The sequence below is a fragment of the Scheffersomyces amazonensis genome (assembly GCF_036850825.1).
Source record: "Scheffersomyces amazonensis strain UFMG-HMD-26.3 chromosome Unknown RJT21scaffold_5, whole genome shotgun sequence".
NCBI classification, from domain to species: domain Eukaryota; kingdom Fungi; phylum Ascomycota; class Pichiomycetes; order Serinales; family Debaryomycetaceae; genus Scheffersomyces; species Scheffersomyces amazonensis.
The window spans coordinates 110,660-125,245 of NW_027042745.1; the positions used below are offsets into that span (position 1 = coordinate 110,660).

A 14,586-nucleotide genomic window follows, 5' to 3' on the forward strand; every position below is an offset into this window, starting at 1 on the left:
AAAGTATACAATTGTGATAATCTGTGAATAGTTGATTGATTGCGCTGTCTTGCAATATTTCTACTAGTTAATAGCTGTAGTTGTAAATAAAATAAAAAAAGATTTATCTAGTACAACTAATAGTAGGAATAGAGTGAATTAACTATGGTAATAGATTCACTCGTTTTGTGCACTGATGAAGATAGCAATTATTGTGGGGAAAGATAGGATTACCTCGTGAATTGATCTACACCAATTTAGTACAAGTTATTTGTTACTTACTACTTTAATAAGAACTAAGCTAACTTATCGAATCAGAAAAAGAACTAAATTCGATATACTTTGAATCTGAAAAATTACTATAAATTGTTGGCTCGTGTGAGTTTATCGTATTTCCGTTCTAGGACGAGAAAAAATCACATGCACTTTGGGTGTTTGGTCCGATTATGCCTGGGTCGTGGCGGTGCAATTTGGCGGCACGAGTTTCTGCAACAACTGTTACTGTTACTGGATAGCTGCAAACTCTGAATTAATTAACTATCTACTAACTTATTAACCATTACTAACTCTACTCTACACTGCTTCTGCTTCTCACAATTATTGCATAAATTAATTATTAGCTATTCTAAACTATTTTACACTATACTATACTAAGTGGCACAAATCAACCGATAATAAATAATTTCTCTATATTCTAATCCTTAAAAACGACGGTTGGAAAGTGGAGCAGTGTTGGATCCAGATTGGTATCTACCACCACCATATCCACCACGACCTCCACGACCACCACGGCCTCCACGACCTCCACGTCCTCCACGTCCTTGACCGTATCTGATATGAGATCCATATCCACCTCTGTCAAATCTTTGTAATTCTGGTGGAATAGTTTGTTTAGCTTCTCTCATGATTTTACATAAATCAGTACCTAATTTGAAATTCTTATCGGTAAAGAATGATACAGCAGTACCAGTGGCACCACCTCTACCAGTTCTACCAATTCTATGAACATAATCTTCAATATTACCTGGCATATCGTAGTTGATAACATATGTTATACCTTTAACATCTATAATAAATTTTAAGTTAGTATAAAGTCTTTTTTAAAATAAAACAAATCTTTACTTGATTTTAATCCAATCAATTTAATTACTTATGATCTTGCCAAGGAGTCTATCAAATGATACGATTACAGAAAGTTAAGAGATTAATACGAATCACAGTCTACAAATCACAAAGAATATTAAACAATTAAAGTTAATTGATGTTTAATATTAGTGAAAAACTCCTTATCGGAGATGAAACATAGAAGGAAATATCGGTTCATCTATTGAAAAGCTGATACAAAGAAAGACATATATACAATATCATCCAATCTCATATAAAATAATCCATGCCTTATAAATCTCTTCATCACGAAGAATATAATGGCACTATTTTAAAATCAAATAGCCTCTAAATTATTCCTTAAAGTAAGCTTATCTCAAGAAGATATTAAAGGAATCACCCTATAAATCAATCTTCTATAACTTAACATTTACAAACAAGGAATAATTGAAGCTAGAAATGAGATCTAAACATTGTACGAACACACTTTCAAACAAGCTTTCCATTAAAATGAAGATAACTTTTAAAAAAACCTTCTTCAAAGTCTTTTGAGGCTTTTATCGATGCTTCATATTGTTAATATAGAAATGTCCAGCACTTCTTATTAACTTATCAGCAACGGCCCTTCTATTCAAGGGCAAGACTTTTGTTTCATATTTTTACTATTAGACTGTGCTGTAAAAAAAACCATATCCCAAAAATAATCCCAATTATCTTAATAAAAAGATAAAAATAATATCGTAAAACTCCCCAGAAAACCCAAACAATAACTAAATAAAAAATAAAATCGTTAGTAATGAAAATTAAAATGTAAAATACATACCAATACCTCTAGCAGCAACATCAGTTGCAATCATAATAGGAGATTTACCATTCTTGAATTCGTTTAAAACCCAATCTCTTTCACTTTGTTGTTTATCACCATGAATGGCTAATGCAGGCCATCCATCACTTCTTAAGTAAGAAGTGATTTCATCACAACTTCTCTTAGTAGAAGAGAATACTAAAACTTTAGCGGCTTGATCAGCAGTAGCTGATTCTAAATGTTTAACTAATCTGTCACGTTTTTCATATTCAGTGATAACTTCAACTAATTGAGTAATGGTGTGAGATGCAGCCAATTCTAAAGAACCAATAGTAACTTGAATTGGATCAACTAAATAATCATTAGCTAAAGCTTGAACTTCCTTTGGCCAAGTAGCAGACCACATTAAAGTTTGACGATCAGGTCTAATTTGATCAACAATCTTTCTAATTTGAGGTTCAAAACCCATATCTAACATTCTATCGGCTTCATCCAAAACTAAGTAAGTAACTCTCTTCAAGTTAGTCTTACCCATTTCTAACATATCAATTAATCTACCTGGAGTGGCAATACAAATTTCAACACCTCTGGCTAAAGCTCTAATTTGTTCACCCTTTGGAGCACCACCATAAACACAAGTATTTCTAATTCTTGATGATTTACCAAATTTAGAACATTCTTGTTCAATTTGAACAGCTAATTCTCTGGTAGGAGCTAAAACTAAAACAATTGGACCATCACCTTGACTTAATAAAGGTTGAGCATTAATATGGACAATACCTGGTAAACAATAAGATAAAGTTTTACCTGAACCAGTGGCAGCAATACCAACCATATCTCTACCACTTAAAGCCATTGGCCAACCTTGACATTGAATAGCAGTTGGAGATGGGAAACCTTGAGCAGTTAATTCAGTTAAAACATAATCTGGGAAACCAGCTTCTTCAAAAGTGGTAATTGGGTGAGGAATATCTTCACCAATAATACTCATTTCATTCTTTCTTCTGAAAGCAGCAATATCAGCATCAGAACGATTCTTAACATCTGGATGTTCTTCATAAAAGTTCTTTTCAAAGACTGGTAAAGTTTCTAAATCCCAATTTGGAGCAACCAATTCATTTCTTTGTTGTTGGAAACCTCCACGACCACCGAATCCACCACGACCACCACCAAATCCACGACTACCACCATTACCACCATTTCTATCAAATCTACCACCGTTACCTCCGTAACCTCTTTCACCATAACTTCTGTCAGCTCCACGGTTATTGTTGACATATCCACCACGGTCGTAACCTCCACGATTATCACTATTATAAGACATCTTTAGTATATTCTTATTAATTGCTAAAGAAGAAGAAGAAGAAGAAGAAGTGTTACAGATAAGGAATTTAGGGGATGAATTTGAAAATTTTTTTATACGATGCGTAATAAAAAAAAAGAAAACTTGTTTAGACTTCCTAATTGGGTAAATGCGTGCAGATTCGTGCTACTAGGGTTGAAATTTTTTACTACTAGATTAGTTATATTTTGAAGTTGTAGTACTAGTACTAGTTGTAGTTGTAGTTGAATTAGTTTAGTTTTGTTTGCTTATCTTACAAATACACTAAAGCGTTATCTTGTTCATATAGATCTATTATATAGAACTTTAGTTGGGCTTATACACTCCGACTTATACTACATTTCATACGTAAATACTCGTAGCTAGCTACATTATACAAAATACATTTATAATGATACTTTTATTTAATATAAAGTTCGATGATGGTCCGACGTTATTATGATACAAGGCAATTTGTAAGCCGTCGACATGCATTACCTTAATGCCTTTGCATCCCATTTTATTATAAATTAATTTAAATCGTTATAATAATTATTTAGGAAGCATATACTATATTTTGATATCTAGATGTTGTTTGTAGTTTCGACTGTCTTATAACCCCCAGCTTCAATCTTTTCACTAAATTTATCTTCAATAACTGTGCATAATTCTGTTAAATTGTCTAAACCTTGATGTAATGCTTCTACAGCAGTAATACTACCATAAGTTTGAATTCTAATATTTAACTTATTTTCAGAAGGATGAGGAATAGAATATCCACAGAATTCAACTTCAGGATTCTTCATAATAATATAACGTAAGGCATTTCCTAAAGTATGATCTTCATCGATGATTTGAAATGAGGCAGCTGATCCATCATCCGATGAGCCGGGCAATAGCTTGATTTTATCTAAGTCATATTCTTGTTCTTCTTCTTCGACTTGTTCAATCTTTTCGTCCACCATTGACACGTCTTCCAACTCAGCCATTTTGTCTAATTTATATGCTACTATCTATCAAGTAAGACAGTCTTCATTAGTCTATACCATCTATAAAATTTTCGAATACTTTTTTTAAGATGGAGGGTGTGCGCATACCGAAAATACCCTACTTAGTAAGATTGACTACTATGGTACTATACTATACTATACTATTATAGTTATTGAGATTAAGTAAATTGGGACTCAATACAATTTGATCGTTACAACATATGAGTCATCTTCCTCTATAAGTTGCCTCTATTCAACTAAGTTATTACCTTATTTGTTGTATGAACTAGTTCCGAATGGGGCATATTGCAACCATCTACCAAGACTGAAAAAAATAATTCGCGTTGTTTACAATTCGATAACAAAATCCACAAATAGACGTAATTAGAGCTGTTGAATAATTTAACTATACTACTTATCATATGAATGGTCAAGCACAGGGAGGTATGTCGAATAACGTGACCAACTCATACATATACGTTTCCAGTGATGGAGAAAATAGTACTCGAGATGGATATTCTGAGACTATAAATGGTACTACTATACCAGAAGATACAGTAAGAATACTTAGTCTTGCTAAAAATTTGGATCGAGAGAAGGAACAGGACAGTTCTAGAGGAATTGGAAGAGGCTTGGATGACTTAAGTTTGAATAGTGAAGTCATGAACTCTGTGAATTTGGACACTCCAGTGAAATCAAGAGAACCTTTAAAACCTGTGCATAGTTCCCAGATTAATGGACAACATTCAATATATAAGAATACAAATCCTATCATTCAACAATTAAAGAAAAATGATAATGACGTATCACTAATGTTTTCATCCCATTCCACTCCATTAATATCAAGAATTCATCATCCTGGTTTAGCAACCGATACAAGAAGAGGTCCAGATAATATTAAACTTTCAGATATCAATGAACATGATAATTCGGAGCCCATTGCCAAGATCCAAGAGTCTATGGATGCAGTACAGAATCAGTTCAATAACCTTAAGAAGAGAAGTACTGAACAACAAAGATCATTAGTATATCCCACCACCACAGAAGATGAAGACGAGGGAGACGATGAATATGATAAGGATGAAGGAGATGATGATGATTTAAGTCTTAGTATTCCCAACCCTCATCGTCATCAAGTTTATCCTTATGATCAATTAGGACTGAGTTATAAATCAAATAAAAACTTTCCTACGGTTGATAGTAATGGCAGTTTCCAAAATCAGTCTAGGCCACATTCAGAACATCAAAAGCATCAACCAAGATTTACAGGATACCCAATATCTACAACCATTGATGAAGAAACCCCAAGAACTACACCTCCACGATCCCAAGAGGAAATTAATTCGAAGTTATTTAACCTTAGTTTGAATGAACCTGAAGATATTAAACGTTATGATGAAGCCTTCAGAACTATCACAACATTAAAGGAATCTCTTGAATATCAAAAAAATATGACAGACATGTTAGCTAAAGAGGTTGCAAAACTAAAAAAGAATTTGGCGCCTGAGCTTATAGAGGATATTGAAGTACCGTATCCTATAGAGTTGAATCTTGATGAATCGTCCCGATTATTTGAAAAACAGATAGTTGATCAAAATAATGATATTTCGAACAAAGTTGAAAATGAAACAAAGTTGGAAAATGGGAAATTGCGAGTTGAGAATAAGAATTTGAATAAAGAAGTTGAATTATTAAAGACTCAATGTCAAGAATTATCTAATGAAGTCAAATATCTTAGAAGTAAGAGTGAATCTAAGGAATCAGGTCAAATGAAAAGAGTTCCAACGGTCAGTAATGATTATCAATCAGCATCAGGCATTGCTACATCTGTTACTGAAGAAGATGAAGATACTGATATTTGCATACCAATCAAGAATCCTAAAATGGAAACTTTTAATAAGACCGAGCCAAAGGAATCCGAAAAAGTCCAACAACCATCACCACCACCACCACCACAACAACAACAACAACCAAAGTTAGGACCCACTAGTGATAATGCTTCTGGAAGCAATGTCAAACAAATGGTTAACGAAGTTGAACTTCTCAATCTCAAATCTCTAGTGGAGGAATTACAGAAAGAAATTGGAGATAAGCTGATGCTAATTACTGGTAAAGAAGGAACTGATTCATTTTATCAAAGATACAATCTTGACAAGGTTGATAAATTAACCAAAGTGAAAATGTCCAATATTATCAAGGAAACAATGATGATTTTATGTATCGGAGAAGATTTTGAATCTAATATTAGAGGTATCGGTCAATTTATGACAATTAGTCGTCAATTTCTTGACAATTTACATAAGATCTTATACGAGAACAATGACATTGTACCATCTGATTATTTAAAGAGAGGGGGGAAGCCTGAAAAGAATTTAGAACATTTAAATGAATGTTTGAGAGAAATGCTTCAGACCGTTTCCGGGGTGATAAAGGAAAATGATATTAATCAGAACAATTTTAAATAGTGTTTAATATGGATTTTTATAGTTATAGAAAAGCGTAAATTTACTAATCATGTAGCATTACAAGAACTGAAAGATTATCGATCTTTAGATGCAGAATATTATGTAATCTACGTAAATTTCGTAAAGAGAAATAATGGTCCAGAACTGATAAGATATCATGTTTCGTCATAACTTACGAGGGCAAGGCCGGAATCGAGTTCAGTGTCGGAAGGTAGCGGCAATACCCAGTATCCGTAGAAAACAATAAATGCCTAAGGCACTATGATAGAATAGTAAAGAAAAATAGTCAGCATAAATCTAGGAGTCAATTACGAGTTTTGATGCCAAGAGTGAAAATTCTTACAGGATTATTATATACTTGTAGTTATTTCTCTTGTCATATTGTAGATTACATTTAGTGTTGTCTACCTACATAACAGCTATCAACTTCAAAACACTTCTATTAGTAGTGGAAGTTTCTAGAACACGTCATCGCTATAGTTTGGTATTGAAATTTTGTTCCGAAAAGCGCAAATGTAAGATCTGTTCGGACTTCCTAATCAATGACCGGATTTCTGCACGGTGCACGCACTAAAAAAAACCAGTGATTGTTCGAAGGATGGATTTCCTTGAGTGGGATGATTTCCATGACTTCAGATTTATTATGAGCAATGCCCAGCTATTTTAATTACGTACATATAACACATAGCCTGTTAATATTAATAGTTGTAAGTTATTACTGTAGGGTTTGATTTTGAATACGAAATAGGTGACAGGTTATGGTATTTGTTTTATGTATTTTTTATGTGGCGAGTATTACATATAGATTATAATTAGTATGTAGTAGTAATTTTGTATTAACTAGTGAGGATTCTATTTGTTGATGAATTCTGTCACGTATTTATTTTATCACTACATGGTTCGTTAATCATTAATAGAGTATTACTCATTGCATAAACAATGCATCTTTACCAGGAACATTCCTTAGATTGTCATGATGTAAAGCCGTAAGTATTGTGGTTTTGTAATTGAAGCGAGGTTTTCCATCGTTATAGTCTTTACATTAAATACAATATATACTCATGAATTTCTTTTCTGTTGAACGGCTTTAGATCTTTTATCTCTTTTCTTTTCTTGCTTTCTTCTTTCTCTTTTTAGATTTCCTTTTAAGATTGTCTTATAAATAACTATACTATTAAATAAGTATCTACAATCTTATTATAATTATAACTATCTTAACTGTTGTGTGATCCTGTATTTTGTCTTTTCAGTACATTGAGAAAAATTGAATGACATAATCACCTCCCTACGACGTTATCCTCAATACTAAAATTCATAAAGAGTTTGTGGCATATTATACTAAATAGACAATTTCCCGTCTGTTAACTATACTATCTACAATATATACATCGCTTCCATTCTTCATTGTGTCCTACTTTGCTTTTACGCACTGATAGTTTCACTCATTTAAATTTCCGTTGGCTCGTATCTCTCCACCTGCTCCGAGATTTCGTTCCATTTCATATCATCACCGTAGTCGTCCCCCAACTCATCGATTACCTCATCAATACTATATACTCGCACTATTAACTGAGGTCCTGTACATCATTTATACAGATCTTTAATTCGCCCAATTCCACGTTTGCTTTGCTTTAAACTTTGTTTTGCTTTGCTTAGCTGGTTAAAGGCTTGTTTTCCTCATCTCATTAATTTATAAATACACATTCATCAATTATCTATTAAGGTAATGATGGGAAAATCAGCAATATCTCAAACTTCAAGATTACCCAAGAATAGTAATAAATCCACCACAAATAATAGTGATAATAATTCCAATAATTCAAATATTTCTGCCACGAGATTATCGGACGATCAATCTAATTCAAGAAATACTTACTTATTTAATCCAGGCAGACAGGACTCCATTAGTTCTCTTTTAAATACTTATCCTTCGAGTTATACAACCAATAAGGACCCCAACTCCAATCAATCATCTTCTGCATCTTCTGCATCATCCTCGACTAATAATCAAAATAATAAAATAATGGAGAACAGTTATCCTAGCTACTACTTAAATAATAGAGATTCTTTACCTCCTTCATCATTCAATCAACAGAATCAAAATCAACAATCTCAAACACAAGCTCAACAATCTCAACAACAAGTACCTGGTTCAACTCTTTTAAGACCAAGAGGTGATAGTATATTCTTGCCACCTCCTATAAATTCACAATTAAGACTGACAAATTCAAGTGATAATTATGATAATACTTCATCTAACAATATACCAAATACAACAACTTCAAATACCAATTCAGGAAATTCATTCTCTTCAAGATCAAATAGTATATTCTCATCCTTAATTCAAATACCTAATTCTGCTGGCAATTCCATAAGTGAACAATCATCCAATTTTATTAAAAACAATTCAAATTCTGCTGGCGGAACTTCCAATCCAAATACTTCTAATCCAAGATCTAGACAATTATCAATATTTCCCTCTTTATCTCAACAAGGTGGAATTCAAGAACAATTTTCTATTGAAGATTTAGAGAATTTAATTAATAAAGAAAGTCTAGGAAATTTAATGGCTTGGCAACAACAACAGCAACAAGATACAAAGTCAAGTATTTCAGGTGGTACATCATCTGGACAACGATCTAAGTTTGGGTCGATTGATTTATCCCTTTGGAATGAAAATGCAAATGCAAACTCAAACAATAGCATTAGTGGTTTAGTAGGTGTCCCTGGTGGTTCTATAAGTGGATTTAATGGAAGTCTTGGTGATATAATTGCTGGAATGATTTCAAATGGTAGTATTGATTTAAGTAATATTAATGAACAAAGAAGAGATTCTATATTGAAATTCGTTAATGATCTGCAAACTTATAGAAATCTGAGAATACCTAGTTCAGAATTGGATAAGAGACATACTACATTTAATCATCACCAACAACCACCTTCAGTAATTGCTGATGCCAATACAAAATTAAGAGAAGATATATTTTCAAAGAATCAATCTGGTTCAGTCGCTACAATTAATCTGAATGCTAAGCAAGGTAATGCTGATCCTAAATACAAATCTTCAAAGGCTTCATCTTCGAAGTTAAATGTACCTGAAAAGGATCATTTATCTCCTACTTCGTCAATGTCATCAAGAGCTTCTGGTAAGTATAATGATGAACCACAGTCCCCAAAGACAAGTCCTTCAAGCTATAACTCGCGTGTTCAACAACAGCAACAAGGTCAGCAACAGCAACAACAGCAACAACAACAATTCAACTACCAACGTCCACCTCCACCACCGTCTATGTATAGCCAACAACAGATCTTGCCTCAGCCTTCACAAAGAATGTTTGATAATTATCAAATCCCGGGTCAAAATCAGTATTATAATCCAAACTATTCGTCTCCAGGACAATTTCAATCATTACCACCTAATGCAACAATAAGGAATCAACCACCCCCAGCTCCTACCCAACCTCTGGCTAACTATTTCTCATCTCCACAACAATTATCTTATCATCAACAATACTTACCACCCTCTAGTTATCAGAATAACCAGTATCAACAACAACCATCTCAAAATCAAATAACCCAGGAGCAACCATTAGACCCAATGTTGGCTAAAAGTGGAAATCGTGTTAATAAACAATCCAAGTCTAAACCTCGTAAACAATCACAGAGTAGAAAGTCACGTCTGGTTAAGAGTGAACCATCAATTGATCCACAACAAAATCTTATACCTACACCTACAAATGTTGATAAAGGTGGATTAGTTACTGCTCAACAATATGTCAAATCTGAAGATGGACGTCCATTGGTTGGAGCTACTAAGATTGATCAATTAATGCTTGTAATTCAAGCTCGTGAGAAGGGAATTACCAATACTATTCAACAAGCTCCTGATGGTAGTATCTTAGGATCACCTAATTTTTCATCAGAAAAGGGTAAAGATGCTAGTGTATTACCAAGACCAGTTAGTTTGGTAGGTGGAGTTGATAAACCTACTAAACGTGGTAGTATTGATAGTGATGAAGGTCATGAAGAATATGATGATGAAGATGGTGATGGAGAAGGTAAGAATAGAAAGAGAAGACATAAGACTCAACAATGTCCTCATTGCTTTAAAACATTTACCCAATCGACCCATCTTGAAGTTCATATTAGATCTCATATTGGACTCAAACCATTTGAATGTAATTATTGTCACAAGAAATTTACTCAAGGAGGTAATTTAAGAACTCATCTTAGATTACATACGGGTGAAAAACCATTCCCATGCGATATTTGTCATAGATCATTCAATAGAAAGGGTAATTTAGCAGCTCATAAATTGACTCATGATAAATTAAAACCATTTGAATGTAAATTAGATAATTGTGATAAATCATTTACTCAATTAGGGAACTTGAAGTCACACCAAAATCGATTCCATTTAAATACTTTAAATTCTTTAACTCAAAAATTGGCTCAATTGAGTGGACCAGCTCTTAATCAATTACCTAGTGAAGAAAAGGAATTGTTATTTTACTTTCGTGATCTTTATAAGAATTCTAATAAGGGAATTAGAGGTAGAGGTAAACAACAACCTACAAATGGTAATGAAATTCCCGGATCACCAGAATCTAATCAACAAATTCCAACCTATACTGGAGGATCTACTAGTCCTTCTAATATGAATCAATTCAGATTACAACCTCAATCACCTCAACATCTGCAACAACAACTTCAACAAACTCTCCCTCGTCAACATCCTAGTACTTCAGGAGTTGCAGGTGCCGCTAATGTTAATAATACAGGTAATGCTCAACAATTTCAATCCATTGATTTCATGAATAATCAATTGGCTAATACCATTAATGGATATAGGAATTAGTTACTCACCATCTACTATCACTCTATTGCAATCTCTATCTATCACTGTTTGTAATTATATCATGTTATACTATTTTGTTCTATCTGTCACTTTTATTATGTTTTTTCTCATGTTCTCACTACCCTTATTTTTTTCTATTGTATTCTACAGGTATTATTCCGGTTTCATATTGTTAGGTTTCTATATAGTTCGCAATAAAAATTTGTTACGCATTTTCGCGTTTTGAAAACACATTGTCAAATGTCGTGATACTTTTGATAAAGGCTTGGTTATTTATTTTTAATTCTTAATTCTTAAGCATTTCCAATAATTTATCACTCATTACTCATTACCAGAAGTATATGAATTTTTTAACTAAGACATTTAATTCCTTAACTGGGAATTCAATTCCCTATACACTTAAGGATAAAATTGTTGATCCTGTTGATGGGAAATCTGTCATTGATCATAATTCTATTTGGACAGTTTATAATGCTACTAATCCTAAATCAGATAATAGTTCAGTAACCGTATTTGAATTTAATCTCACTGATCCAAAAAATATTCAATCGGGCTTTGATTCATTAGCTCGTAATGCGTTTAAGAAATTAAAGTTAATTAGATTCCCAGGTATAATCTCCACCGTGGAGTTTATTGAAAATGATACTTATTTATATATTATTACTGAACCTGTTATACCATTATTAACATATTTAAATCAAGTTTCTCATGATATTTCAGTTGATGCTAAGTTATATGGCTTATACCATGTAGCTCAAAGTATATCATTTATTAATCAAACTTGTACTAGTTTACATGGGAATGTAAATTTATTGAATTCAGTATACGTCAATCAACAAGGAGATTGGAAGTTATTTGGATTTGAAGTATTAACAAATTTACAATCTGATCCAGATCAACCAATATACAGATTTTCTCAAAGATTACCAGGATTCAATTACTTTTTACCAACTGATGTTTCTGATGGAAATATTGAAGCTATAAGATCCTTCCCTATAAAGTTTGATTCTTACAAGTTTGGTGTGTTTATTTTTCAAATATTAACAACTAAAGATTTTACTTCATTTGATCCAACCTATAATAAAGGGTTGAATGAATCCTTAGTACCTGCAAAATTAAGAACTTCTTTTAAGAAATTAATAAATCCAAAATTGGGATTGAGAATCACAGTAGAGAAGTTTTTGGAAGTTGAAGAAACTAATTTTGAACTGAATAAATTAATTACATTTAATAAACAATTAGAAGATTTGAAATTTCAAAATGATCAACAGAAATTTGAATTCTTCAAATATGAATTGGGAACATTATTCAATGATGATTCAAATAATTACTATTTTCCTTCTGGTTTACTTGAATATAAATTATTACCTGAATTGATAAGCCAGTACAATAATATTGCAAAGAACAAATTTGCTGCTAGTGTGACAGATCCAGCTGTCCTTCAACAAAGACAAGAATCTCATTCTATTTTGTTGAATTTCATTCTTAAATTTGGAATCAAATTAACATTAGATCAATTCAATAAGTTAATAAAACCTATCATTTTTGAATCATTCACTCTGGGTGATAGATCAGTAAGATTAACTTTATTGAATCATTTACCTGGGTTTGAAAAATTCTTGACTGATTCAGAAGTACAACTGAAAATATTCTTAAACCTTATTAATGGGTTTCAAGATACAAATTTTATGATCAGAGAAACTACTTTGAAGTCTATCACTATTATTATTGATAAAGTTTCTGTCAAACAAGTAAATCAAGATTTATTGAAAGTCTTAGCCAAATCTCAAATGGATCCAAAACCTTCCATCAGAGTTAATACTTTAATTTTGATTATTAAAATATCCCCAAAGATATATTCAAATTCCAAAAACAGCGTTATAATAACAGCTTTATCTAAATCTTTGAGAGACACCTTTACTCCTTGTAAAATGACTGCATTATCGGGATTTGAAAGCTTGATTGGTGAATTCTCTTTAGATGAAATTTGTTCAAAGATATTGGGTCAATTGGCCATTTCATTAATGGATAAGAAGTCTACAAAAGTTCGTAATGAAGCAAGAAGAATTTTTAAACTATATTTAGATTCAGTAGAGAGCCATTCTAATTCTTTACCTGAAGTTGAAGATGATGAAAATCAAGAAGAAGCTGAATTCTTTAGAAAGTTTTCCGCTTCTAACCCTATTACATCATCGACTTCGGGCACATCTGATAATAATAATAGTGCACCAAGTGATAATAATGGGCTGAGTGCTTTATCATCTTTCGGATGGGGAGTGGTCAATAAAATTGTTTCTGGAGGTGCTGTAGAAGGTCAATTAAACAATGATTTTAATGTTTCAACACCAGACTTGACTAGAATATCAACTCCTACTGCGACCCATACAAAGGTGGCTGCAACAACCACCAACGCAACAGAAAGTTCTTGGGATGATTTCAACAATGATATTGATGTTGATGATGGTTGGAATATGGATGATGAAGTAACTGAAGATCCTGTGCCTCCAGTTCAAAATGTTAATGAAAGTTTTAAAGCCTTAAAATTATCGGAAGCCAACAAACCAAATAGAAAGGCTCCAATTAAAAGTCTGACTTTAAGATCAGGCAACACTACAACTAGAAAGACATCAAGCCTAAAGTTAGGTTCACATGCAAAGAAGACTGTAACACCTTTGAAACTTAATCTTAAAGTAGAGGAGGATGAAAACGATGGCTGGGGAGATAATTGGTGATTTTGAAATATTTCAACTGATACAGTAGTCATGTTTGCCGTTGGTGTGTGTTCTTCGTCAAATTCTATACATGTTAATAATAACTATTTTATATAGGAAATAGATTAATTAATTCTACATTTTTTGCTGGCTGAATGACTTGCTAGTCATATTAGCTCGACATTAATTATGACGATATGCAATAATATCACCTTACTTTCGTATGAACCCAAAAGATTAGTAAGTGAATGCTAAGATGTATTCGGTTATAACATTTCAACATAAGTGTTGTTTTATCCAATAGTAACTGTCTGCAAGAGTAGTAATAGAAATTATGTATATATATTAATGAAC

The 14,586-nt window shown here is 32.6% G+C and overlaps 5 protein-coding genes across 5 annotated transcripts; 3 read left to right on the top strand and 2 right to left on the bottom strand. All coding sequences in view use genetic code 12, as the record gives it.

Annotated features, from left to right (window-relative positions):
• Positions 1–567: 567 nt before the first annotated feature.
• DBP2 (DEAD-box ATP-dependent RNA helicase) lies at positions 568–3,229 on the bottom strand. Its single transcript, XM_064882121.1, has 2 exons — positions 1,907–3,229; positions 568–1,045 (listed from the first exon to the last, which is right to left on the bottom strand). Exons 1-2 carry the CDS (start codon positions 3,210–3,212, stop codon positions 681–683), a joined length of 1,671 nt encoding a protein of 556 aa, XP_064737077.1. The 5' UTR covers positions 3,213–3,229; the 3' UTR covers positions 568–680.
• Positions 3,230–3,793: 564 nt separating this feature from the next.
• Positions 3,794–4,198, bottom strand: RPC19 (DNA-directed RNA polymerase core subunit; the record flags this gene model as incomplete). Its single annotated transcript, XM_064884080.1, has 1 exon — positions 3,794–4,198. One exon carries the CDS (start codon positions 4,196–4,198, stop codon positions 3,794–3,796), a length of 405 nt encoding a protein of 134 aa, XP_064737078.1.
• Positions 4,199–4,644: 446 nt separating this feature from the next.
• RJT21DRAFT_3028 (uncharacterized protein) lies at positions 4,645–6,663 on the top strand (the record flags this gene model as incomplete). The annotated part of the gene is made up of 1 exon (XM_064884081.1): positions 4,645–6,663. One exon carries the CDS (start codon positions 4,645–4,647, stop codon positions 6,661–6,663), a length of 2,019 nt encoding a protein of 672 aa, XP_064737079.1.
• Positions 6,664–8,783: 2,120 nt separating this feature from the next.
• RJT21DRAFT_121508 (uncharacterized protein) lies at positions 8,784–11,738 on the top strand. Its single transcript, XM_064882122.1, has one exon. It carries the CDS (start codon positions 9,230–9,232, stop codon positions 11,519–11,521), a length of 2,292 nt encoding a protein of 763 aa, XP_064737080.1. The 5' UTR covers positions 8,784–9,229; the 3' UTR covers positions 11,522–11,738.
• An 87-nt stretch (positions 11,739–11,825) lies between these two features.
• Positions 11,826–14,586, top strand: CEX1 (Cex1p). Its single transcript, XM_064882123.1, has one exon. The coding sequence runs from the start codon at positions 11,863–11,865 to the stop codon at positions 14,251–14,253; it is 2,391 nt and encodes a 796-aa protein (XP_064737081.1). The 5' UTR covers positions 11,826–11,862; the 3' UTR covers positions 14,254–14,586.